At 53.8% G+C, this 26,228-nt stretch overlaps 1 protein-coding gene and 1 pseudogene across 1 annotated transcript; one reads left to right on the forward strand and one right to left on the reverse strand.

The window, feature by feature from the left end:
• Positions 1-8,444: 8,444 nt before the first annotated feature.
• AQP7 (aquaporin 7) lies at positions 8,445-22,710 on the reverse strand. The gene is given in 9 exon segments (XM_060013488.1): positions 8,445-9,084; positions 9,087-9,295; positions 9,649-9,866; positions 10,099-10,217; positions 10,427-10,564; positions 10,973-11,096; positions 16,931-17,048; positions 21,404-21,454; positions 22,608-22,710. Coding segments are annotated over 8 exon segments (990 nt in total). The 5' UTR covers positions 21,430-21,454; positions 22,608-22,710; the 3' UTR covers positions 8,445-9,046.
• Positions 22,711-23,408: 698 nt separating this feature from the next.
• On the forward strand, positions 23,409-25,620 carry LOC132427687 (alpha-globin transcription factor CP2 pseudogene; annotated as a pseudogene).
• The last annotated feature ends 608 nt before the right edge of the window (positions 25,621-26,228 follow it).

Raw genomic sequence — 26,228 nt, forward strand, 5'->3', positions numbered from 1 at the left:
TCATGTGTTTGGTGGATTCTTCACTAAGCAGTGGCCTTAGACAAAATTTTACCCATCAAAGTAAATTACATTTAGTGTGGGCTAAAGGGAAAGACACCTCCACCCCTTACATGGAGGGAGCCAGTGGGCATCAGGACCCTACTTTTGCTCCCTAAGAATCTGGTGGTATCTTCCCACCCCTCCAGCCCCACAGTCTCCTCCAACAGGAGTTTCTTCATGGGGCCAGAGCTTTCCAGAGGCCAAGTTCTTAACTCTGGCATTCCCTCTGGCTTTTCTAGCAGGGCTGGCTCCTCTCAACAGCAGTACAGTCTGGCGTGTGGTGGAAGGTTGTGTGCGGGAAGGAGATGAAAGCAGCCCTCCTAATTGCAGGGTCTGTGTGAAGCCGCTCTGGATCCTGTCCTGGACAGGGCCTGGCCAGGCCGCGGAAGAGGCCAGGGGAGGGGAAGAAGGAATGTCAGTCTTGTGGGGGAGGTGCAGAGTCTCAAACAGTGGATCCTGAAGTTTAGGGAGTCCTTCCCATGTGGTGCCGGCCTTGCTTCATGCCTGAGAGCCTGGAGATTTTGTTCTCTAAGGAAAACCTGCCGGTGTGCCTCCTCTTCCAGAACTGGGGAGGGATGGCCAGGCCAGGCCAGAGCTCCTTCCCCTTCACAGACCTGCCTTCTTCATCGGTCCCCTCACTCACACACCTGCCACAGCCATCGGGAAAGTTCTACCTCCCAAACTCCCCACATGGCCTCAGCACAGGTGTCCCATACCATCTCCCGTGGCCTTTGAGCGCTCACAGATTCCCCAGGGCATTCTCTAAGCCAGACCAACCCCAGTCTAGAAAGGCCCAGCCAGAATGGACAGGGCTCTAAGGGCTGTGTGTCAGGCCTGAATTGGAATCCAGGCCTTGGGTTTCCCAACCTAGGCCAGGAGGGGCTGCGTCCTCAGGAAAGGGGGAGCTGTCTTCCCCACACGGTTCCCTTGGAGTCCTTCCCAGTGGCTTAGGCTGCCCTCAGCCCCAGGTTTCATGCACACAGCCTCTTGGGAGACCCTGCTGCAGAGAACCCGGCTGAACTGCTGGGACCCCCGATTGGCTGCCTCAGCTTGCTCTGTGCCTGAGCAGTTTGCTTCCAGTGTCCGGGCATTGATTTTCCCACCTGTCAGCTGGGTGATAGTTCCTGCCTCCTGCCCCGAGCCTTTGGGAGGGTAGTGGGTAGGGAGGGTCTCCCAGTGTCATGTGGCATCTCAGCATGGTCAAGCCTCTGGATCCTGTCCCAGGACTGTCTCTCAGGGCGTAGGGAGGGAAGGAACAGAGCAGTCGTGAAGCTGCTCTGGCAAGGGCTGGGATGTTCAGTCACCTGCCCCCTTACCCCCCGCCCGCCCCCCGCCTACCCCAAGCCTGCCACATGGGTGAGGGAGTCAGGGGTCTTCACCTACCCACACTTTCCCAAGAATTTCTAATAGAAGAATAGCTTCTAATAGCTTTTGAGCACTTTTGATACACCAAGCACTGTGCTCATCTCTTTTACTCCTCAAAGCCCCATAAAGTATGTATCCTTATTTTCCCAATGAGGAAACTGAAGGTTGGAGAAGTTAGATCACTTGCCCAAGACCACTCAGTGAATTGGGGATCTGAAATTCCTACCAGGTCTGACCCCAAAACCTGTGTCCTCCCCACTCCACGGGCAGAGCAGTGGGAGCTCACACAGCTCATCCTGGAGTCGCTAAGACTGCGTGGCCCAGCAGGTCAGGACAAGTGGGAGGGAAGCTTATACCATGTCCCAATGTAGAGAATACCCCCAGAAGATAAGACCTTTTCCTACGGTGGTCACGAGGGGGCAGTGTGTATCCCCAAACCAGGAGCCTGGGAATGGGGCGAGGGAAGTACTTACACTTTGCCTCAGGGAAGCACTCTTTAAAACTTTTTAGATGAGTTTATAACCAATATCTTTTAAGCTTATCACCTTTTCATCTCTTTTTTTCATACTGTTTTTTCTCTTCTTATTGATAGACACAGTATAGGCACAGGAGGATAAACATCCCAGGCAGAGGGAGCAGCCGTGGCGAAGGCTCAGTGGTAGAAACATGCCATGCACCTTCAAGGAACAGCAAAGCCACCAGGCCAAAAGGTGAATAAAGGAGAGAGTAGCAGGGGCCTTGAGGTCATTGGAAGGCTTCGGGCGGAGGAGTGAATGATAAGATCTGGCTCAATTTTGGAAAGGATCATCCCAGCTGCTGTATTGAGACTAGACTGTAGGGCTGAGTCAGAGCAAGCGGAGAGGCTGGGAGAGCAGTCAGAAGACCACTGCTGTAATGCTGAGAGGTGGTTGGATTCTAGATAGAATTTGCAGATAACACCTATAGGATTTGCTGGCAGCTGGGATGTGGAGTGTGAGAGGAGCAGAAATGACTTCAAGGTTTTGGGCCTGAGCAAGGGGAAGATTGAATTTGCCATTTACTGGGATAGGAGAGGGTGTGGGAGGAGCAGGCTTGCAGGATGAGAATCTGTCTAGTAGGCGGTTGTCTGTGGGAGTCTGAAGCCTGGAGACAGGATTGAGCTGGAGATCTCATTTGGGGAGCTGTTGGCATATAATGGTATTTAAAGGGTGGTGATTTCACCAGCCTTCCAGCAGGCTGGCCATTTTGGGAGGGAGGGTGAAAGAGAAGAGGTCCAAGGATTTTGCCCTGGGCACTCTGTCATCCAGAGGGCAGGGATCTGAGGACAGGGCAGGAATCAGAAATTGCCAGAGCCAGAGCTGGGGCCTGAAGCTGCAGGACTCAGTGATACGGGGAAGTGCTGTGGAGTGAGGGTCTCTAGGGCTTTTTTCCACATTGCCCAGGAGGGCATGAGCTTCCCTCACTTGCCCTGACCGTCTGAACCACCTGAGGGAAGGAACCATCCCCAAGGCACAGGTCAGTTAAGGCCCCAGAGTGTTCGGGCTCCCGGGGCCCGGGGAGATCATGGGCCTTGGCTGCTTCCTTCTCTTTAGCCGTCTCTAAAACGTGGGTGCTCCCCAGGTCTCCATCGTTTCTCCCTGGGCACCTCATCCAACTGCAAGCCTTCAGCTACCACCCTGGGTTTCAAAGCGCTTTCTCTATCCCAGGCCCTTGCCTTTCCCACGATGTCCCACAAGTCCCTCTAATTCAGCACATCCAACCTCTAGACTGTCTCCTGTGTCTCCAACCAGTCTCCCCCATCCAGTCTCCCCTGCCCTAGCACTGGGCCTCCGTTAGGAATTTATCTTCGGTCTAATGTCCCCTGACCTGGGGCCAGAGGCCAGGGCATAGGTGGAGGAATGTGGCGGGGCAGTGAGGGCAGGAACACATTCTTGCTGGCCCTGTCAGGGCTGTTCCAGGGGCCTGTTGGAACCCTCATCTGAGGAATCCTCTTTATCAGCCAACAAGGGTTTTGTTGGGTCCCTGGAGGACTCGAAGGCTCAGCCCCAGACTTATGACCTTATCTGTGTGCCTGGGTGTACCTAGCTCTGAACCATGTGTCTCATCTCTCAGCCTCTGAGCTCCATCACTCACTCAGTCCCCCAACTGAGCCCAGAGCATCCCCTGCACACACCCTCCAGCACCTCCCCCCACCACCTTGGCTCCTGAACACAGACCCAAGGGGAGACCGTGAACTCTGGTAAACTTGTTCCATCATAGTGGAATGCTGATGGCAAAACTGAAACCTGAAGCACCTCATTTCTCTGGGCCATGTGACCCCCATTTTGCAGATGAGGAAACTGAGGTCCAGAGAGGTTCAATTAACCTGTCAGAGCTAGGTAGGGAGCACTTAAGTGTTTGGGCTTTTTTGTTTATTTAGAGATTTTGTTTTTGTTTTTTAATGTTTTACTGTTATTTTAACTGTACCTGTATGTTTTATACATACATTTACAGAATATATTTCACAATTTAAAGACCAAACAAAACCCGGCAGAGATCATATCAACAAAGGACTGGAATCCCTCCTCTGTACCCCTTACTGAGCCAGCCTCCCCAGCTCCCAGATTCCTTGGGTGTCAGGTGGGCGTGGTGACATGAGGACCACGAGACGGTGTAGAGTGATAACAGCACGCACCCTCCCCATGTGCCAGGCATAACTCATTTCATCATCCCAGCAGCCCTGGGGGGTGGGAGCTATTATTCTCCTGTCCTGCCTAAGGTCATACAGCTAGTGAGTGGCAGAGCAGGTATTTGGATCTGGGCCGGGTGGCCTCATTGTGCTCTTAGGTGCCACGGTTATGAGCCCTGCAGCACATGGGAGGGTGGGGTCACACCTGTTCCCACTCTGGGTTAAGCACAGGGGTGGGTGCAGAGCCAAGCTCAGGCTGCATGGCTCTAAGTGGCCACAGCCTTCTCCCTCTGAGGGTGCCAACACCAAGGTCCAGCCCGAGATGGCTTCTCCCACCTCTTCTGGGGCTGCAAGACCTCATCTGAAGGAGGGACAATGAGACCAGCCAGACCGAGGTGCTGCCTGTGTGTGTCTATCCCTCGGAGGCCCTGAGTGGGGGAGCAGCAGGCTGGACAGGGAGTTAGGGGCTCTTCCCAAGGCCAGGACCACTGAGCTGAGGACCCAACCTTCATCGGCAAAGCCCTGGAGGGGCTTGGCCTGGGCCTGGGGGGTCATTCTTGTCCCATCCCTGTCCCCATCTCAAACATGGCCTCACCTGGCATAGGGGCAAGGGACAGTAATGGGATCATGACATGAGGCTTCGAAGTGCTGGAAGAAGTCAGAGCTGAGAGGCTCCCCAGACACCAACAGATCCAAGCCTCATTGTACAGACAGGGAAACTGAGGCCCAGAGAAGGGAAGGGTCCTGTCTGGGTCACACAGCCAGTCCATGCTGGTCTGGGACTAGGAGAGTGGGAGAGGAGCCAGAGCTCCTATAGCTCACATCCCAGCCTGGCCTCCTGAGCTGCACAAATGTCCCTCCTGAGTCCAGCCAGGGAGTGGTTACAGGAGGGACTGTGTGTGTGAGCAGAACTCAGATCAGGGACCCGTTAGGCGCCATGACACCCGCCCCACCTCCTCCCTCCCTCCCTCCCTCCCTCCCTCCCTCCCTCCCTTCTTTCCTTCCCTCCTGCAGTGGCACCTCCCTCTCTCCTCCAGAGACCTCCCTTACCTCTGCCCCAAGCCTTGGCCTCACCTCTCCACAGGGTTGGTCTGGGTTCACCCTACCCCACACACACACACTCCTCTGGCCTTGTCTTCTTCCACTCCCCCACTCTTTCCATTCCAGCAATGGTCCTTCCATGCTCAAACCTCAGATTCCTTGCACTGGCTATTCCCTCAGTCTGGCATGCTCATCCCCCATATGTCCACATGGCTCACTGCCTCACCCCCTTCAGTTCTTTACTCATTTACCTCCTCAGCCCTCCAGTCTTCACTCCTACACACAATTCCTATCCTCGTTTCCCGCTTTTCCTGCTTAGTGTGTATCACAAACACACCACATGTTTTGCACAGAATGTCAGCTCCGTGAGAACAAGGACATTTTCCATCTTAATTGTGCCTACATCCTCGGCTCTGGAACGGTGTCTGGCACGTTTGTAGGCTGTCAACCTAAGTCTGCCAAGAGAACAAAAGGGGTGTGTGCCCTGTGCACAGAAGTGCTCTGTGACCAGGGTCAGAGTTCATCTGAGCCTGACACTGGGATCAGCATCTGCAGGAGGTTATGGGCAATGGGCCTAGTATAGATCTGTAGCAGAGCAGTGGACAGTAGGAGGGGTTCTGGACAGACTCCCCCTGGCTGGCCTGCCTCCAAAGCCACCTCCCGGGAACATGAGGATGCCAGAAGCCTGAAATGGTCAGTGGGGCAGAGGAGGGTAGGAACCAGAACCCTCATCTGTGACTGAGGCCTTAGGGTCACACTGCTCTGGAACACCAGGAATGAGAGTGGCCACCCACCCTGTGTTCACAGGGTCACTGAGGCTGAGAGGGGAAGAGACCCATCCAAGGTCACAGAGGGAGGCAGCTGGCTGGCATTTCCAGCTGTGGGCCCCTCCCTAGCCACTCCCAGCCCTGGTTCCCTGGCTCAGCTCCTCCCACCGTGGGATGTCAGACACACTCAAGTCTCTCCTTCCTCCCTGCACCCCCAGCCCCCTAATCTCAGTGGGTCCCGTACCTGTCACTCTTCCCACCACCTGTTTTCATGCTATTCCTATTTCTTCTTCGTCTTTTAGAATACATGATACCTACGAATGAATATATATCACAGTTGTATGTTATAAGCACAATCATATAATAAACCGAAAAATTTACCCCAACTCCAGAACTAGGAAATTATTAATAGCTTGCGCCCATGCTCCTCCCCATCTTATCAGCCATCTCTGTCTCCATGGAGGAAGCATCCCTTCTTTTTTTTTTTAAGTAGTTTTATCACATACGTGCACCCAAAGAATATATTCCTTTTTGGTTGGTTTTTTTTTTTTTTTTTTACTATTTGTTTGGTTGTGCCAGGTCTTAGTTGCAGCAGGCGGGCTCCGTAGATGCAGCTCACCAGCTCCTTAGTTGCAGCAAGCATGTGGGATCTAGTTCCCTGAACAGGGATCAAACCCAGGCCCCCTGCATTGGGAGTGCGGAATCTTATCCACTGCGCCACCAGGGAAGTCCCGTTTTTTTGCTTGTTTTTTAATGGTATAAGGTGTCGTACTCCCTCGCTCTTTATGCCTCCAAACTTTCCCCGTGTTGTTGCAGGTAGCTGTTGTGCCTTAGTTTTCACTGATGTATCGTATTCCACTATATGTGACTAGACTGCAATGTATCTGTTCCTCTGTTGATGGACATCTGGGATGTTTCCAGTGTCCCCTGACCACCCAGCTTGTGCCCCTCGTCAACCAAACCTCTTGAGAGGCCCACTCCACCTCACAGCTGCCTCTTGGCTGTGCTCCCAGGACCCTGCTCACTGACCCTTCTTTCACCCTTCCTCGGCCCCAGCTGTATCCACACAACCACAGTTTCCCCAATCTCTGCTTCAACTCTCTTCTGAGCTCCAGACCACACAAAAGGCATAATGGTTTATTGAGCACTTACTCTGTGCCAACCACTATCCTCAGCATTGTACATATTTTATTTCATTGAATATTCACATCAACACAAATGGCAGGTAATATTATTAGACCCATTTTACAAATGAGAAAACCGAGGCCCAGAGAGGCTGAGTAACTTGCCCAAGACTACACACCTTGTTTTTTTTGTTTGTTTGTTTTTTTGCGGTACTCAGGCCTCTCACTGTTGTGGCCTCTCCCGTTGCGGAGCACAGGCTCTGGACGCGCAGGCTCAGCGGCCATGGCTCACGGGCCCAGCCGCTCCGCGGCATGTGGGATCTTCCCGGACCGGGGCACGAACCCGTGTCCCCTGCGTCAGCAGGCGGACTCTCAACCACTGAGCCACCAGGGAAGCCCAAGCCTACACACCTCTTGCCCAAGTCCGATAGGCACCTCAAAGTCAGTGTGTCCACGATATAATTTATCATCTTCCTCTTCAAACCATTTCCTCTCCCACACCCCACGCTCAGTGGGGACATCTCCAACACCCGGGCCCAAGCCAGAAACTGGAAGTGAGCCCTGGCCCCCGCCTCTTCCTCACCCACTCCTTCCTCCAGTCCAAGCCCAGGTTCTGCAGGTTTTACCTCCTTGGTATTAAGTGAATCCCTTCTCTCCTCTCCGCCCACCAGCGCTGACCTGTTAGCTGCCCTGCCACTCCTCTGGAGCAGCCTCACACCACACTCCCTTGCAGGCCCCAGTCTCCCTGTTTTCCAGCATCCTGCACACTGCAGCTCAGGTGGGTTTTCTAAACCTCGTCTCGCCATGCCCACACTTCGAGAAGAAAGCTCAGCCTCCTCTGCCCGCTGTCTCCTCCTACCTTAAAGTGTGGCAACCAGCCCCAGGAAGGACACCCCCCAGCCCCCATTCTGCTCTGTCTCCTCCTGAGGCTGGCCTACGAGCCCCCTCTGCACCACTTAGCTCCTTCCTTATGATTGCCTGTCCCCAGTAGGTGCTGCCCCCCTCAAAGGCAGAGACCCAGCCTCATCCCCAGGGCCTGCACCCAGGAGGAACTCCATGATTGTTGGAAGGCTAAATGCACGAGCAGTGACAGGAGCCATGGGTGATGCTGCCTTCTGAGTCCCAGAACACAGAGGATTCCACCGGGCCCCAGGGTCAGTGGACTCTGGCTGCCCCACCGCCACCCAACCTCTGCACCTGTCCCCCTGCACCCCACGAGACCATTTCCTGTGCCCTTTGGAAGGATTTTCCTCTCCGCATCTTCCTTTCCAACTCTGGAGCTCCTTCCTGTGGGAGAGCTCTGGCCTCAGGAAGAAGGAAGAGGAGCCCAGTCTCTTACCTCCTTTCAGTCTTCATCAGGCGTTTTCAAGGGTGGGGGAGACTTTGCTCCCATGGGAGAAAAAATGGATCCTTGGAAGGGAGAGATTTTTTAAATCTTACTTTTTTTTGTATAAAGCAAAGGTATGTGTACAGTACATAAACAGATATACAGTGTATCTGTGGTATTTAAAATACTGTGTGATTAAGGAAAAAATGTCTAAAAGGCTCCTGAGGGGGCGATAATGAAAACAAGGTTGAGAACTCTGACCTACACACTTGGGACATGACTTGCCTGGTCCGAGAACTGGCCAGAACTGAGGGAGAGTGCAGAGTCCTATCCCAGGGCACTCAAGGTATATCCAGAACTGACCCCCACCTGCTAGCTGGTGTCCCTTCCCCCAAGCTATCCCCTTCTACCCTGTGCCTGAAAGTCCACTGTTCTGTGTCCGGTGTTCTGTGATCTGATCCTGTTCTTACCGAGGCCACAGGTTGTCCCTTCCACTTCCTTCCCCAGGCGCGACCCAGCTCCCAGAGCCAGAAGGAGTCGGAGGCCTCTCAGCTCTATGCTCAGCCTTGGGTTATGGCATAACCCTGGAGCTCCTGGAAGAATCCAGGAGGGAAGCCCAACCACAGGAGGCACCCAGGAACCGGGGGTGCCACTGTGGGACAAGGCTTTCTTTATTGGGATGGGGATGGGGTCAAAAACAGTCTTACTTAGAGGTGTTCTAGGCAGATGGAGTCAATTAAGGGTGGGACAGGACTGAAGGTCTGTTGTCGGGGACACAGAGACAGGGGTGAGGGAAGAGGTCACGGGTGTGTGAGATGTGGTCTTGGGCAACACAGGTGTTCCGTGGTCTTCGTACGTCGAGGGAGTCTCCAGTATCTGGGGCTTCTGTTGGATGCTGGAGCCAATGAAGATCAAGTAGATGATGGCACCTAAGTAGGCACCTAGGGGTGGGGCCACCACTGGCACCCACCACCAGTCCTTGGTGCTGCAGGCAAGAGGCAGAGGCCTGCTTAGGGGGCCGATGCCCAGCATGGCACCTGCATCTACCTCAGGCCGAGACAGAGAGTAGGGCCTGAGAGTAGAGGAGAAACCCCACCCTAGCCCGGGAGTTGCCCCTGAGCCTGGGGCACCGGTCAGCTTCAGCCTGATTCAAGGACAGAGGCGGGTCTGGGGCAGGGTTGACCTTCAGTCCAGGAGCAGGGTCTGGAGGAAAGTCAGGACCCGCTCTTGCCTCCCCAGGCCACTGGGAGCTCTGCAGGATGCTCCTGGGCTACTCCACCCCTCCACATATAGGGAGCCTACAGAAGACTCACAGCAATGGTCTGGACAAGGCAGTACCTGAAGACCTGTGTGCCCCAGCCAGCAATGAAGGTGAAGAAGCGTGGAGGCAGGTCCCGGGAGGGGTTGATGGCATATCCTGTGTTCATGCCCATGGATACTCCAATGATGACAACAAGGATGCCAATCACCAAGGCCTGTGTCCCTTCCAGTGCTGGGTTGTTCCCCTTGTCCGTGATGGCTAAGAGACACAGCTGAAGCATCCCTGTCACTAACACCTGGGGAGCAGACACCGTGGCAGCCGACACCGTGGCAGCCACCTGGGACCCCTAGCCAAGCCATAGGGCCTCAGCAGTGCCCCCAGCCCAAACCCGCTGGCAGAAACATGTCCTGGCACAAGGACAAGTCCCCATCCAGAGTTCTTGTCCTCTTCACCATGAGGGGCTCACTGCTGGCCCCCTCCTGAGTGGGGGAGGGCTTGAGGAGGGGCACCCACCCTGGACCACTGACCTCATCCAGGAAGCCCCTCCACAAGGTCATGTGGTCAGGAAGGTAGGTGGCAAAAATGTTAGCAGTGGCTGTGGGACCAGTCACTGTCAGACTTCCCCCCGAGTAGTCGATGATGGCGGCTGTGGAAACACAGATTGAGTATAGACCTGCCCGCAGCCAAACCCCACTGCAGTCTCAGAGATGAGGCTGTAGGATAGAGGGCAGGGAGTACCTCCAAGACTTTTCTCTCCCAGACATTTTCACAGGCTAGGACACTCGGTTGGATCAGCCCATATTTCAGGGGAGGAGGCTGAGGCCAGAGATGGACAACCCAGGGCGGGACACTCACTGTAGAAGAGGCAGTAGATGGTGGCAGCAGCCAGGAAGGAACCCAGGAACTGACCCAGAACATACACGGGAAACTTCTTCCAGGACATGCGGCCTAGTGCACAGTTGGTGAAGGTCAAGGCTGCGTTCATATGGGCCCCTGCAGGGAGGGTCAAGTGTGTCGGGGTAGAAACAAACAACAAGAATCAGTAATACTGAGAGCAAAGACAGCAACAATAATAACGGCTAACGTTCGTGGAGCGTACTCACTCAGTCCTCAAAAGGACCCGGCGAGGCAGGCACCACCATCTCCATTTAACCATTACGGAAAGTGAGGGATGGAGAGGTTCAATCGCTTGCCTAAATTGACCCAGCTAGTAAAAACAAGGGGTCAAGGGGGCTCGTGAAGCGTCTGGGCAGAGGAAAAGGGCTCAGGGTGTTCTCCCTCCAAGCTGCCCGTGAGGGCAAGGTGCTGGCTGACTTGGAGAAGGGGACAGCCGGAAGGGGGCAGCAGGAGCCCGCAGGGGACACCTGGCCTTGCCTGTCAGGTGGGGCCCAGCCCACTCACCGGAGATGTTCCCTGCCATGTGCACTCCCATGGTGACTCCGAAGCCAAAACCCAAGTTGACACCGAGGAAGCTCCCCATCTTGTCTCCTAGAACCATGTGGGCCACGGAGCCGAGACCAAACACCTGTGGGAGAGGGCCTCTGAGGGAGCTGCCCGCCCAGGAGCCCCAACCTCAGAGTGGCGCTCGGCCCCTCCCACGCTACGCCTCCCTGGCATTGCCCTTGGAGACCCTCTGCCCTCCCCCCTCCTCCAGAGACTTCCCTCCTCGTGACCTCTCCCCCTTGGCCCTGCCAAGGCTGCTCAGACATGACCAGTGAGAGCTGGGTGAGGGCTGTGCAAGGAGCCGGGGCGGGGCGGTGGAGTGAGGGGCTCTCACGGGCATGTCCAGGTCCCTAGATTCCAGGTGCACCTGAAGGGCCTGGAGGAGGCAGGGCTTCCAGGAGGGCAGGGCTGGTGTGGATTCGACCCCTCAGAGCTTCTCACATTTCAGCCTAGCCTGAAGGGAGTTTCTTCAAGGAATCTCCAAGCCTCACATCTGGACTCTGCCAGGAACCTCCAACCATCAAGAGCCCCACACACTCAGCCCTGGAGCCAGCCTCATTCCCATTGCCCTCGGGCATCACTTCTGAACTTCTTGCCCATCCCCCAGCACCAGATCTCAGCAGGTGACACGGCCCACTGACCCCCTTCACAGGGATGTTAGAGACCTAAAAGGAGGCCCTCACTCAACAACACCCACCTGCCCCTATATCCACCTTCCCTTCAGCTCTGGCCCTTGCTCCCACCTCTCTCTCCTTCTTCAGAGACCTTCCCCTGGCCTGTATCCTCCACACTCCCCTTGAGTGGCTGCCACACGCTCGGGTCTCTTCCTTCCTGAAAGTGAAGCCTCCCTCCTCAGCCCGGTCTCCCTGTCCACCGGTGAACTCCTGGACGGCCCCTCCCATGTCAGTCAGGCTCCAGGAAGGACCTGCTGGCTGGCTCCTTTATCCCTTCCCTTGCCCTCCCTCCTCAGCCCGGCTTCTGCTTCCAACTGTCACCGACATCTGCGCTCTGTCCGAGGACTCCAGCCTCCAGATTGCCCAAAGGTCCCTTCAGGCATCGTCTCACTTGTGCTGACTTTCACCCCCTTAACCACACTGTGCTTCTGGAAAGTGCCTCCTCTTTGGCTTCCATGACATCTCCCTCTCCTGGTTTTCCTTTTCCCTCTGTAGCCTCCCCCGGTCCACAGTTCCTTCCCACATTCTTCTTCCTTCATCTGCCTCATAAAATACAGATGATCCCAGGGTTCTATCCCTGGCCCTTTTCATATCTCACCCCAGTCACTCCTGCGTTTTCTTACCAGGGCTAGAGCTTCAGATATGCCTGATGCACTAATTCCCAAAACCTCTACCTGAGAGCCAGATCCCTATTTCCAGATACCCACTGGAAGTCTCCGGGGTGCTTCACAAGCGTCTCCAGCTCTATTTTGAAAGCTCACCATCTCTCAGAAAATGTGATCTTCATCCCATGTTCCCCCATCCCAGTTGGCCAAGCCAGAAACTTGGATGTCCTCTCCCTCCTCCCCCACACACAATCAACTCAGCTTACATTCTCCCACGTGCCTCAACTAGAGAGCCTGCACACCAGAAACTACAGAGCCCACACACTCTGGAGCCCCTGCGCCACAACTAGAGAGAAGCCCGCGCACCGCAACTAAGACCCAATGCAGCCCAAAATGTTAATTATTTAAAGAAAAAAAAAAAAGACCACATTCAGACGGCACCTCCTCTGAAAAGTCTATGTGTTTTGGATATGTTGTCTTTGAGGGACCTCTAGATGTCCAAACTGCTGGAAATCAGAGTCTAGACCCGTGTCATCCAATATGATGGCCATGAGCCACATGTGGCTATTATGTACTTGAAATGCTGCTAGTCCAAATTGAGATCTACTGTATGTGTAAGGCACACACCAGATTTCAAAGGCTTAGTAGGAAAAGGAAAATGTAGAAGATCTTATTCATAATTGTATATTGATTACATGTTGAACTGGTAACATTCTGGGTATGTGGGTTAAATAGAGTAACTATTAAAATTAATTTCACCTGTCACTTTTTACCTTTTTAATGTGGCTACTAGAAAATTTTAGATTACATATGTAGCTCATATTGTATTTCCTTTGAACAGTTCTAGAGTTTTTGAAAAAAGAAAACCTGAAGAACTGTGGACACAAGGGCTGCAGTTGAAGCCGTCGGGCTGGATGAAGACACCCGGGAGAGGGCGCAGGGTGAGTGGGCAGCTGAGGGCTGAACCTAGGACCAAACGTCAGCCCTCAGGGGTGGACGTTAGAAACCCCAGCTGGAGCAGCAGTTGAAATGGAAGAACAAAGAGAATGTGCCCTGGACCCCAGGGAGAAGCAGAGTTCCCAAGAAGGGTGTGGCCCACACGGTCATGTGCAGACTCTGGGTCAAGCATGAGAAGGCCTGGAAAACATCCCTTTGGGTGTGACCATCCAGTGGTCATGAGTAGCGTGGTGAGCACTGTGTCATCAGGCCATGGGGTCTGATGAAGCCAGGTCCCAGAAAGCGTGAGGGGGGGTAGGTGGTGAACAGTTGAAAGGACCACGGTAGACATGCCTTTGAGAACCTACCTGAGGAGGGAGGGAGAGCGAGTGTGATAAATGAAGGGATGTTCTGTGTTCTGTTGTTTTAGGTCGAGAGACCTGAGTGTGTTAAGGTTGAGAGAGGGAGGGGCTGAAGATAAAGGAGAGAGGAAAGGAGGAGCAAAGTGTCTGAGTAGCGCTGGGGGTGGGGAGCAAGGCCAGGCCAGGCTGGCAGGCTTGGGGGGTCAGGAGGTGCAGGGGCTGGAGCAGGCATGGAGGGTCTGAAGACCAAGGGTCCCCATTTCCAAGTAGGAGCTCAAAACCATTTACTAAAAATAATGAATGAGTGAATAAACCCCACGTGATCTCCTGTGTCAAGGTTGCCAACTGGCAACCCCTGGACCTAAGCCGTCCAGCCCACGTTTTGTTTGGGTAGCCTGGTCTTGACACAAGCACAGAAGTTCCAGCTTCTCTTGCAAAATCAGAAGGTCTGCAACAGTGGCCCGCATTCTACATGGCATGGCAACAGTCGGCTGGAGTGGTGGCAGCCATGTCTTCGCATAGGTCAGCACTCTGCCATTAGCCACCATCTCCGCCACCCTCAGGTGACTCTCTCTGGCCCCCCACAGCACGAGTTTGCAACCCCTGCCCTACTACTCACAACTACAGCTGGTTTTCCAGGGCCCTGATAGCCCAGCGCCCACCCTCTCTGATCAGTGAATGTGGCCCAGCCTGTCCAGGTCCCTCCAATAGCCACGGACCCAGCCCGGAAGACAACAGCCCCGGAGGTTACAGAGTGGAACTGAGTGGAACAGTCTGCTTCCCTTATCTTGTCGGCAGTAAATGGGACCCAAGGTCACTGTAGCTTTTCTGGCGAAAGCTTTGTGCTGATGACTCACTGAGCTTCCTATCAACTGAAAAAGCCACCACTTCTTGGCACACAGGCCCGACACCTAAAAATAACAACAATACGATGTCCTCTGTGAGCATGAACCTCACAAAGTTCTTTTACAAGGGTAACTTCCCTTCGATCCTCACAGCAACTGAATGGCAAATGTTTCTGCTCCCAAGGGAAACAGAGGCCTGGAGAGTGGTCTTGAACTACCCAAAGTGAGGGCCTTACCTCAGCTGGGGGACAGTCAGAAATCTACAGCTAAGCTAAGGGACAGAGCATAGCATTGAAGGGTCAAGACAGGGATATTAGACTGGACTGGATTTCATCTTAACTTAAAATGTGACCTTGGGCAAGTGACTTTGTCTCACGGAGCCTCAGTCTCCCCACCTGTGAAATGGGGATAATAGTACCTCCCTTACAGGGCTGTTGTGAGGATTTGGGAAGATGCTGCACATAAGGGCTTGGCATTATAGTGCCTGGTATGCAGTAGGTGCTCTATAATAATCTCAATAAAAGGAAGAAAAACGCAAACGTGGGCAGTGGGCAGGCATGAATGCATGTGGTCAGTGCTTGCTTTCCCTAAGAGCTCTCTGAGGAGGCACCCTCCCGCCTCCACAGTTCCAAGGTTTAACAGCCCTCACGGGGCTGGAATGTCTTGTCATAAATGAGTTACTTTGCCCTGGATTAAGGCAAGAGCGGATCCAGATGCTGGTGTCACAGCTCAGGAGGGCAGGTAATGGAGAAGGGGGAGACAGCGAGTGGCAGGGAGGGGAGAGCAGCTGAGAGCGCTTGTTAGTTTGACAAGCAACCAACACATATGTCCTATGTGCGCTGGGTGTCGATCTCTTAACCTTCTTCACAAAGTTGGCCGGCTCGATATTAGTAAAATTCTGAACAGTTAAGATGCTTATGTAAGATCACAGAGCTAGAAGATAGCAGAGCCGGAATTCAAACCCAGCTCCAAAGCCCATGGAGGCCCGATCCAACACACTTAATAACGTCTGAGAAGACAGGCTCTGAGCCACAGAGAGACCTGTCCAAGGCCAGCTGGTGACTCACTGGCAGGATGATCAGTATAAGAACCTCGGTGTCCAGAGTCTCCAGGGCTCTGTGGATCCCACTGCCTCCTACACCGTGACTCAACGCACACACACACACGAACACACAACCACACTCGTCCTCTCCCCCCAACCCCCAGCCCCCTGCCGCCTCTGGGACACTCCCGACACCTTCACTTCCCTTCCCAGAGGCTAGCCCTTCTTCTCATGGACCTGGGCCTTCGTAAGGTGCAAACAAGCATGGCCACAGCTTAAGGGCAGAGGCTGGATGGGATAAGTGGCAGGGCCGACGCAGGTGGACGGACAGGGAATTTCCAAGAAAACCCACATCCCACTTGCCTATGGTTTCTGTCCCATGATCCCCTAAAAAAGCCCTCACCCATGTGCCCCAGGACCTCCAGGTTGCCATACTCTACAAGAAGGCGTCAGCGCTCACTTCTCTGGCCTGTCTGCAGCCTCCCACGCTGCTGACCACTCCCTCCTTGTGGACCCCGCCACTTCTGTAACCTGGTCCCCCCCCCACTTCTCCCCTCACCCCTCCGGTCACTCCTTCTCAGGCCCCTTTGTGTGCTCCTCTTCATTCTTCAGGCTCTGTCCTCAACTCCGTTTTTTTCTCTGTCTGTACATTCTCACTGGACAATTTTTATAACCACAATTCATATTCTGATGTAGTCTAACTCTTTACTTCCAGCCCAAGCCACTCTCTAGAGTTCCATACCTCTATATCCAACTGCCCCCGAGATTTCTCCCTGGCACCTCACCTGGTCCCATTAAAACTGACCTCATGCCTCACCCTGCGCTGGGCCGCAGGCTCCGCAGAACGGGCCCCTAAGCATTTACCCCACATCTGTTGCTCGCAGGTTCCCTCTTCCATAACTCTCGCAGATGTGTGCTTTCTTCTCCACACCCTCTCTACCTCTATCCTAGGTCATTGCCACAGCCTCTTCGGTTCCCCTCCCTCCAGCTTTGCCCATTCGGCTTAGGCTCCACACTGCGCCCGGAATTTCCTTTTAAGATCCAAATCTGGCCATATCATTCCCCTGCTTGAGAACCTTCGATGTCTCCCCATTGCCCTCAGGATTAATTCTCAAAGCCTCAATGTCCTCTCCAATCTCTTTGCTCTTTGTTTCCCTTCTCCTCACTTCCAGGCATGCCCCCTGACCCACCCATCCCCAAGCAGCCCAGGATTTCATTCTGCTCCCACGTACCATGAGCCCTTTCTCTCCCAAAAAGGCTTGGTGAGAAAGACAGAGCTCTCCTTATTTTCCTATGCTTCTCCCTCAGGCTCCTAGCTCAGAGGCCGGGAAATGGACGGTGTGACTCAGGGCCCAGCGGTGGGGAGGGGGTCATGGATTGCCCTTACTGAGCCCTAGCTTCCTGAGGCCCCTTCCTCAGAGCCTGCTCACCCTGTGCCACCCACCCACTCACCATCATGACAAACGTGCTCAGGAACTCGGCCAGGAACTCGCGCACCATCTCCTTCTGCAGTACTGTTTGCATCCTTCTTACTGCAGTCGGTGTGACCATCTTGGACATGCAGGTGGACCTGAAGCAGCAGCCCGAGCCCATGGGCAGAAATGAGATCAGGCGCGCTTACAGTCCATCGGGTTTTCAACTCATGGCTGAGTTAATGGGTAACCCAGTGGCCTCTCCACACACCTCCTCTTGCCCAGGGCAGCTGGTACTGCTGGGGTCAGAGGCATGTGAGAGTCCCAGGGATGTGGAGAGGGACTGGGGGTATCCAGATCATGCCCCTTCTTCCTCCTGATGGGGGACTGGACCACTGAGAAGCGAGCACTAATGAGGCCAGTTTGCAGAGGGGGCAGCTGGGAAGCCAGTGAGCGCCATCTGTGCTGCCAAAGAGCCTCAGGGGAGAAGCAGATGGGAGAGAGCAGGCACGAGAGTGGAGCTCAGTTGTCTGTCTGTCTGCCTGTCTGCTGGGGCCAGAGCTCTGGGGACACAGGTAAGGCAGCAGGCAGGAGCTGGCAGCAGTGAGGCTCTGCAAACAGCACAAGTTGTGGCAAAGTCTGCTCCTGGGCTCTAGAAACAGCACTGAGGCCTGAAGCATGCCCCAGGTTCTGCCAGAGATGACGGGGACGGCAGAATATACCAGGCTCTGAAGCAAGGTCAACACAAATGAATGCTTGTGAGGGAGTGAATGAATGAACGAATGAACGGGAGGGACAGAGGAAAGGAGGGACTGTGTCTTACTCCCTGGTGTATCCTCATTGTCTAGCACAGTGCCGGGCACATAGTAGGTGTGCAATATACACTGTCGAATGAACGAAAACTGAGAATTCATCTGTTACTCTCCACTAGATCCCCAGAACTTCCCACAGTGCCTGACACATGGTGGAGGCTTGATAAACGTTTGTTTAGTAAGTGCATGATTGGATGGATAGACGGATGAAAAAGTGAGTTAGAGGCTCTATCTTCTGTTGGTGGTGGGGGAACAGGACTTGAGTGTGAGGAAGGAGACGGTGTCCGGAGGCTAAGGAGGAGGTGGGGTGCAGATGCCTCTAAGTGCAGCCTTAGTGCTTGTTCAGACTGGTGACCCTCCCCCGCCTCCCACGCTGAGTGACCCTCACCTTCCTCGCCCCGCTGGGGTCAGCAACATCACCCACGCCCTGCCTCAGCTTGCTGACTTTCCCCAGCCTCACAGCAGCAGAGAGTAAGGGAGTGAGAAATGTAAACCAGGCATGGATAGAACCCCTCCCACTTTCCTGGCTGAGACCCCATGTTCATTCCTCACCCACCCTAGTCCTTGCTGTCTCCTTACTTCAGGGAAACAAACCCAGGACTGAGCACATGGAGGGGGATGTAGAGTTGCCTGAATGGTTGGCCCACTGGCTCCCATCCAGCTGCAGCTCCCATGCAGCATCATATAAGGGTCGTCTTGCCCCTATGCCTCCTCAGCCCTGAAGAAGAGCCTGAGACAGCAGGAATTCAAGAACTGTCCTGGGAAGGTACCACAGAGGCAGAGGAGCAGTAGACAAAGCAGGAAGTCACAGACACCAAGAGAGCTCTGGAACCCTGGCCCCTTCCTCCTCACCACAAAGCAGGCAGGACGCAGTAAGTGACAACCACCAAGGAGCCAGTGAACCAAAGATTTATTGAATGCCTACCATGCCTGCTGTGTTCAGTGACTGCAGTAAAGAACATTGGCATGATCCCCACTCTTAGGAAGATGAACAATTAACTAAGCAGTTACTTAAAATTGTAAAGAGTGTTGCCACAGTGAAGAGTGGGCACTATGGGGTTGCAGGGAGGAAGCAGCTGACCCAGAGGAGGGAGTAGGAGGCTCTCCCAGAGGAAATTTAGGTCGAGAATACAAGACCGGCCAGATGAAGGAGCATCAAAGGAGGCTGGGGGAAGGTTCTGGGCTAATGCTTGGACAAAGGCTTGCAGCTACGACAGTGTGTGATGTATAGAGGAATTCTATAAGGATGGACTGCAGAGAGAGAACGGAGAGTGGTACGAGATGGGCAGAGAGGGGCAGATGCCCTCATGGCCCACGTTAGGCAGTCTGACCTCGCCCCAGAGGGCCGTGGGGTGACGGATTTAAGCGGAAGCACTGTCTCCTCTTTGGAGGCAGGAATAAGGGAGCATGAGTAGAGGCGTGGTGAGCAATCGGACAGGCTGAGAGGTGATGGCAGCCTGAGCCAGGAAGGTGCAGTGGCGGTGGTGAGAGGAAGACAGTCAAACCGACAGACTTGGTGTCTTATTGGAGAGGAGAATGGAGAAGGAAGTGTCAGGGATGACCCCAGGCTCTGGCTAGAGCAGCACGATGGCCTGTGTGAGGCACATGAGAGAAGCTGCAGGCTTAGGCTGGAGAATGAGGGGTTCCCTTCTGGGTGTGGCGAGTTTGAGGAGCTCACTAGACAGCTAAGTGGTGGTGACCAGTAAGGAGGCTGCCGGTCATGTGGTCTTGTTTAGAGATACCCATTTGGACGTCACCATGTCATAGATGGTCGTCTGACCCATTGGCATAGATGAGAGAGCTCAAGGAAGGGTATAGAATGATAAAGGGCATCTAAGAAAACTAGCCTACAAACCAAGAAACTAACAGCCAATGAGGTAATTACCTAAGTAATATGTGCTAACCAAGGAACTAAATATCTAACAACCCACCAACCAACCCTTTGACTCATCAACCTAGCAACTTAACCAACTGATTCTCCTATTGACCAGCTCATTTAATTATCTAATCAACCAACCAGCTGCAAACTATCCAACTAACCTCAAGCCAACCATTTAACCGGCTAACCAATATTTATCCATTTAACACATGTTTGTTGAGCAGCTACTTATAAGTCAGGCACAAGGGGGAAAAGTAAAAATCCAGTCTCTGCCCTTGGATGGCTTCATCCAGTGGAGGAGATGGATAACACCATCAGAGCAAGAAGCCCCCGGGTGGGAGGCAAGGCCTGAAGAGACTTGAAGAATGGGCAAGTGGTGGCCTAAAGTGGCTGTGAGGGCGTAGGGATGTGGGAGTGAGGATATCTTACATATTTTAGCAGATTGGTGGTTAGATGTGAGGGACATGAGGTGGTTAGTGGGGGACAGAATATCAAGGACAAGGCCTTGACTTCTGGCTTGAGCATCGGAGGAGAAGGGGATCCTTGACTGAGCTGAGACCATGGGAAGTGGCGGGAGAGGAGTGGAGAAGGCTGTTTTCAGCTGGGACTGAGCTGCCTGCAGGACCAGTGAGTCTCTGGAAAAAGGGTCTAAAGCCCTATGAGAGTCCTGGGCAGAGACAGCGATGTCATTGGCACAGAAGGGACCCATTCATTCTCTCTATCCAAGAGCACACAAGCAGACCAACATCCATGCTCATGTGGAGCTGACAGGCAGAGATGAAATGTCCTAGGTAGGTCATCTGTGTGGTAGAAGATAGTACATCCTACGGGAAAAGGTAGAGCAAGGAAAAGGGGGTGGGCAGTGACTGAGTAGGGCAGTCAGGGTGAGCTTCACTGAGAAGGTGGCATTTGAGCAAAGACAGGGAGGAGGGGACTACCCTGGTGGCGCAGTGGTTAAGAATCCGCCTGCCAATGCAGGAGACATGGGTTTGAGCTCTGGTCCGGGAAGATCCCACATGCCGCGGGGCAACTAAGCCCGTGCACCACAACTACTGAGCCTGCGCTCTAGAGCTCACGAGCCGCAACTACTGAGCCTGTGCACCGCAACTACTCAAGCCCATGCACCTAGAGCCCATGCTCCGCAACAAGAGAAGCCACTGCAATGAGAAGCCCATGCACCGCAAGGAAGAGCAGCCCCGCTGGCGGCAACTAGAGAAAGCCTGTGCGCAGCAACGAAGACCCAAGCAGCCAATAAATAAATAAATTTATTTTTAAAACGAAAAAGACAGGGAGGAGGGGAGGGAGCGAGCCCTGTGGGGAACTGCGGAAAGAACGTTTCAGGCAGGGGGGATGGCCACTGAAGGACTCTGAGCATGTTTGAAGGAAAGGAGGGGAGAGTGGGGTGGGGGAAGGTCAGAGAGGAAATGGGCACTAGATAGGCAGGGCCTTGGCCATTGCAAGGACTTTGGCTTTTATTTCACCCCAAAGAGACCTGAGCCCGAGCGGGTGAGAGGTGGTGAGTTCAGTTCAATTGAGCACAACCTACACAGGGGCAGCTGGAACCCACTGCCCAACTCCTTGACCCTCATCTGGGTCTTTCTGAGCCTCCTCTCAGCCCAGGGCCCAGCCCATGCTTGGCTATGGGCACAGGTGGGAGAGATCCTTCTTCTGGGCCCCATGGGCTGGTACGGGGTGGGAAGGAAGGAGTCTGGGAGCATCAGCTACCATGAGGGAGAGGCTGAGAGAGGGGCAGGGAGGGCCCTGGGGGTGTGCTGGGTGCAGGACGGAAGGGCTGGGGTAGGGGAATGGGTGGGATGCTTACCGCTTCTTCCTGTCGGCCTGAGCCATATTCTGTCTTTGAGATTTTTAGATGCTGTGGAGCCAGAGAGAGGTCACTAGGGCTGGGGGGCTCAGAACTTCGCCCCTCATTCTCATCAGACCTCAGCTCCCCCAGGGAAGAAGCCACAGGGACAGCTGCTGCCAGTGCCAACCCCTCAACCCAGCCGAGCTGGCAGGGACGGAGAAGGAGGGGTCGGTGTCTTCAGCCAATGGGGAGTGGCACTAAAGCCACACCCCCTCACCCCTGATGGCCCCCGGACTCGTGGTCCCCGGACCAGGCCCTGCGGAGGTCCTTCTGACCTTCCCAAGTCTGCAGCCCAGCTTTGGACAGTGGAGATGCCCACAGCCTCCCCCCAGCAGCTCCACCCCTCATATATGCGGGTATTATTGTCTTCAGTCTAACCTCAAGCTCTCTTGCTGCTGACTTACACTGTGACTTTCCAGGGCCTTGTCTGCCTCCCCTTGCACACACACACACTCACACACACACACACACACACACACACACACACACACGCAGGATGAGGTCCTGAAAGTTCATTTAGTCCTAACCCCCACCTCAGAACAAAATCTACCCTCTCACTTTTCCTGAAAATTCCCCCCTTTTAATCCCCATTTTCCTCACAAATGACAGCACAAAGGTAACCCTGGAGTTTCCCCATCCTGCATGCTCCCTTCTCTAGCCCGCTTCCCTCTAACTGCAGCCTAAGTTCACATCCCTAGCCCTGATGGCAGAAACCCTCTAGCCCCAGCCTCTCAGGAGGGGACTCCAGAGGGAGGAACCACTCCAGCAAAGCCAGAAATCCACCCATTACTCTGATCTGCATCCCTTCTGCTTTGGTCCCTTGTCGCCAGTCTCTACTCGCCCCCCGACTCCCACCCCCCAGGCTCTGCTGGCAGCCCAGCCCCACACAACCTCCCAGTCTCTGCTGCACCACTGGGCCTCCCAGCAGTCAATTTACGGGTAAGGAAACTGAAGCCCAGAGAGGAAGTGTGATGCGCCCATATGACGCAGCAACTCAGGACTAAACCAGAGCAGATATCCAGGCCTTCAACTCCCGGCTGGGGTTCCTTCCCCAGACAGTCCCACGGTCACCTCCTCCCCATGTGGTCCCCAGCAGTGGCACTCCCAGGCCTGGGTCCCAGGGGAGGCCCCCTGTCCCAGCCCTGCCTAGAGCCCGACTCACTCTGCCCAAGTGCCTTATGCTTCCCAGCGTCTGGCTTGGGGGCCTCTCAGTCACAGCAGATCTTGAACTTGTTCCTCCGTGACTGTCTCAGGCTCCGCTGTCCCTGCGTCCCCAAGCTAGAGCCCGCCTCTCGGCCCTCCTCGGGGTGGCCCGAGCACTGCTCTACTCTGCTGTTCCAGGGAAGAGGTCAGTGGGGCAGGGGTTTGGCCCCATCACCAAGTCCGGACGCACTGCCCAAAATAGCATCCCTTCTCCTGCCAGCAGCGCCATGGAGACCAGGTTCTGAGGCAGCCTTTGTGAGGTCAGAGGTGCAGCTTGGGTGGGCGCTCTGGGCCTCACGGTCCCACAGGAAGGCCCTGTGCTCCAAGCCAAAGGTCCAGCCCAGAGCCGAAGGAAGCCCTCCCAGGGCCCCAGAGCTGGGGGAGGCTCCAGAGGCTCCTGAGTGCCCCAGCTGTGGGCAGAACTGCACAGAATGGGGATTGGAGGTGGAAAAGTCTGGAGATCAATAGCCAGGTGGAAGGGTTGGGGAGAAGACCCTGGGTCAGACCTAAGGAAGCGCGCATCCCGAAGAAAGAAAGAGAGGCTCATGCCCAGGACTCAGGGGCCTCCCAGTCTGAGGGGAAGGAAGAGACATAAGCCATATTTGCAGGAAAACCTCAGTCTAAGAGAGGAAGTAGAAAGCCAGGCCTGGTTCTCTGGAGGTTCTTAGTCTGGTGGGGAGGAGAAAGAGCCTGGGCCTCGTGCTCTGGGAGCCCCCGTCTGAGTGGGGGAAGGGGAACCCTAGACCCCACCATCAAGAAGATGCCTCCCTTGGGAACAGCAAGCAAGGCATCTGGGAAGAAGCCAAGCTGGACCAAAATGTAAGGCTGCAGGTGGGGTGACCAAGGAGGGGTCAGGAGCAAACCAGGACGCCAGCTGCCATCTGAGAGGACTTCTGGAGCCAGGGAATGGCTGAGCCTCCAAAGATGAGCCAGTTTGGGATTTGAGCAGGTGACCCAGTGCTGAGAAACAAGGGTGGGGTTGCTGGTCTGCAGAACGTAAGGAGGCCCCCCAGGTGGAGTAGTGGATGGTGGGCAGTGGGTCCAGAAGCTTCTGAGGACTGTAGCCCCTCATTGTGGAGAGGTGGTATAGGATCTAGTTGCAAAGCCAGCTCTGGTAATAGAACTGTCCTCTAGAGGGTGCCAATAGACCGGGTCAGGTCTGGAACTTGCATTGCCCAGGTTCCCACCCCTACTTGCCCTCATTCCCCTCTGCAGACTCGAAGAGGGCTCAGGACGCTGAGTCCTTCTTCAGGGAGGTAGAGATGTACCCCTGGAGTGAGGGGCACCTGCCTTTATTCCTTTCCTTTGTGTGCTGTTGAGGCCAGGGCGAGGTAAGAGTCAAAAGTGAAGCTGGGGTCTTGGATGAGGTCAGAACTTGAGCAGAGCTGGATTGGGCTGGGATCAGGCTGGTGAGGGAGGGAAATGGGATCCATGCTGGAGTCAGGGATCCAGCTCTGGACTCATTTACTGGGCTGTACGCTGAGGACCCAGAGGTAGAGCAGACACCCTCCTGCCTGTGTCTTGGGACAGACAGATAAACGGCAGGTGGTTCCCGCAGAAAGGGGCGGGAGAAAAGGTGCGAAAGCGACATGGGAGTGCAGGTGATGTCCAAGCATTGCCCATTTTTAAGCAAGAAGAGTCAAGTTTGCCTCCAGATAATGAGAATAAAATCCTCTCTTTTCAATATGTGCTTTTTGCTGCCACCTCTCCAGCAGTGAAACTCCATGATGAAACCCTGACACATCTCAATCAAGGCCAGTCTTATGAAATCCGAATACTAGACAACAGGAAACTTGGAGAACTACCAGAAATTAACGGCAAGTTGGTGAAGAGTGTATTCCGTGTCGTGTTCCATGACAGACGGCTCCAATACACTGAACATCAGCAGCTGGAGGGCTGGAGTTGGAACCCACCTGGAGATAGAATTCTTGACGTAGATATCCCAATGTCTGTGGGTATAATCGATCCTAGGGCTAATCCAAACCAACTAAATACAGTGGAGTTCCTGTGGGACCCTGCAAAGAGGACATCTGTGTTTATTCAAGTGCATTGTATTAGCACAGAGTTCACTATGCAGAAACATGGTGGAGAGAAGGGAGTGCCATTTCGAGTACAAACCGATACCTTCAAGGAGAATGAGAACGGGGAATATACTGGGCACTTACACTCAGCCAGCTGCCAGATCAAAGTCTTCAAGCCCAAAGGTGCAGACAGAAAACAAAAAACAGACAGGGGAAAATGGAGAAACGAACGCCTCATGAGAAGGAGAAATAGCAACCTTCCCATGAGACAACTATACTCACAGAGTGTTCTCCACGGCCCGAGATCATGTATGTCAATAATTCCCCATCACCTGGCTTCAGCAGTTCCCATAGCAGTCTTTCTCTTGGGGAAGGAAATGGTTCACCAAGTCACCAGCCAGAGCTGCCCCCTCCAGTCACAGATAACCTCTTGCCAACAACCACACCTCAGGAGGCTCAGCAGTGATTGCATGGAAACCGTTTTTCCACATTCACGAGGCTTTTTACAAACGTCTCAGGGGCAGATTTATTGAAACTAACTAGAGATGATGTGATTCAAATCTGTGGCCCTGCAGATGGAACCAGACTTTTTAAAGCATTAAAAGGCCAGATGGTCGCCCAAGGCTAACCATTTATGTTTGTCAGGAATCCTTGCGGCTGAGGGGGCAGCGGCAACAGCAGCAGAAGCATGAGGATGGAGACTCAAATGGTACTTTCTTCGTTTACCATGCCATCTACCTAGAAGAACTGACAGCTGTTGAACCGACAGAAAAAATGGCTCAGCTTTTCAGCATTTCCCCTTGCCAGATCAGCCAGGTCCACAAGCAGGGGCCCACAGGAATCCGTGTGCTCATTAGTGATGAGATGATACAGAGCTTTCAGGAAGAAGCCTGTTTTATTCTGGACACAATGAAAGAAACCAATGATCGCTATCATATCGTACTGAAGTAGGTGTGGGGCATTCCATCCTCAGTGGCTGCTGCTCCTTTCACCTATTAGGAGCTCCCCTCTTGAAGGGGGTCTCAAATGGAGCTTTGAAGGGCTGCAGGAACCTGACCCATCTGACTGTGTGTGGGTGGGTCCAGGCCTTGGAGGCAGAATCCCAGGCATCTGTGTTGGCCCAAGCTTTTAGGGCACCCACAGATTACTGCCCAACATGCATTTCTGCAACTATTTCTTATTTAAAATTTCTGGACCCTATTGTTGAATATCAATAGAAACTCCACATCACTTAGAGTGTGTGTAGGGCATAACGATGATGAGGATTGTGTGATGTTTAATGGAAAGATGTTAAATTTTGTGATGTGGAGCCATGTAATTTTTTTTTCTAACATAAAAGCAAATAGCTATATTCATAAGACTAGATCCTCAATCTTTTTTGCCTCTGAAAACCTCATTAAAGAGAAATACGGAGAAAGAAGAAAATTCTTTTGATTCCCCTGTAATTCTATGACTAATAGTAATTTTAGGTAACATTTATTGCACATTTAGTTGTGTCAGGCAGTGTGATAAATTCTTTTTTTTGTTTGTTTGTTTTTGTTTTTGTGGTACGCAGGCCT

This window comes from Delphinus delphis, chromosome 6, assembly GCF_949987515.2.
Source record: "Delphinus delphis chromosome 6, mDelDel1.2, whole genome shotgun sequence".
Classification (NCBI taxonomy): Eukaryota; Metazoa; Chordata; class Mammalia; order Artiodactyla; family Delphinidae; genus Delphinus; species Delphinus delphis.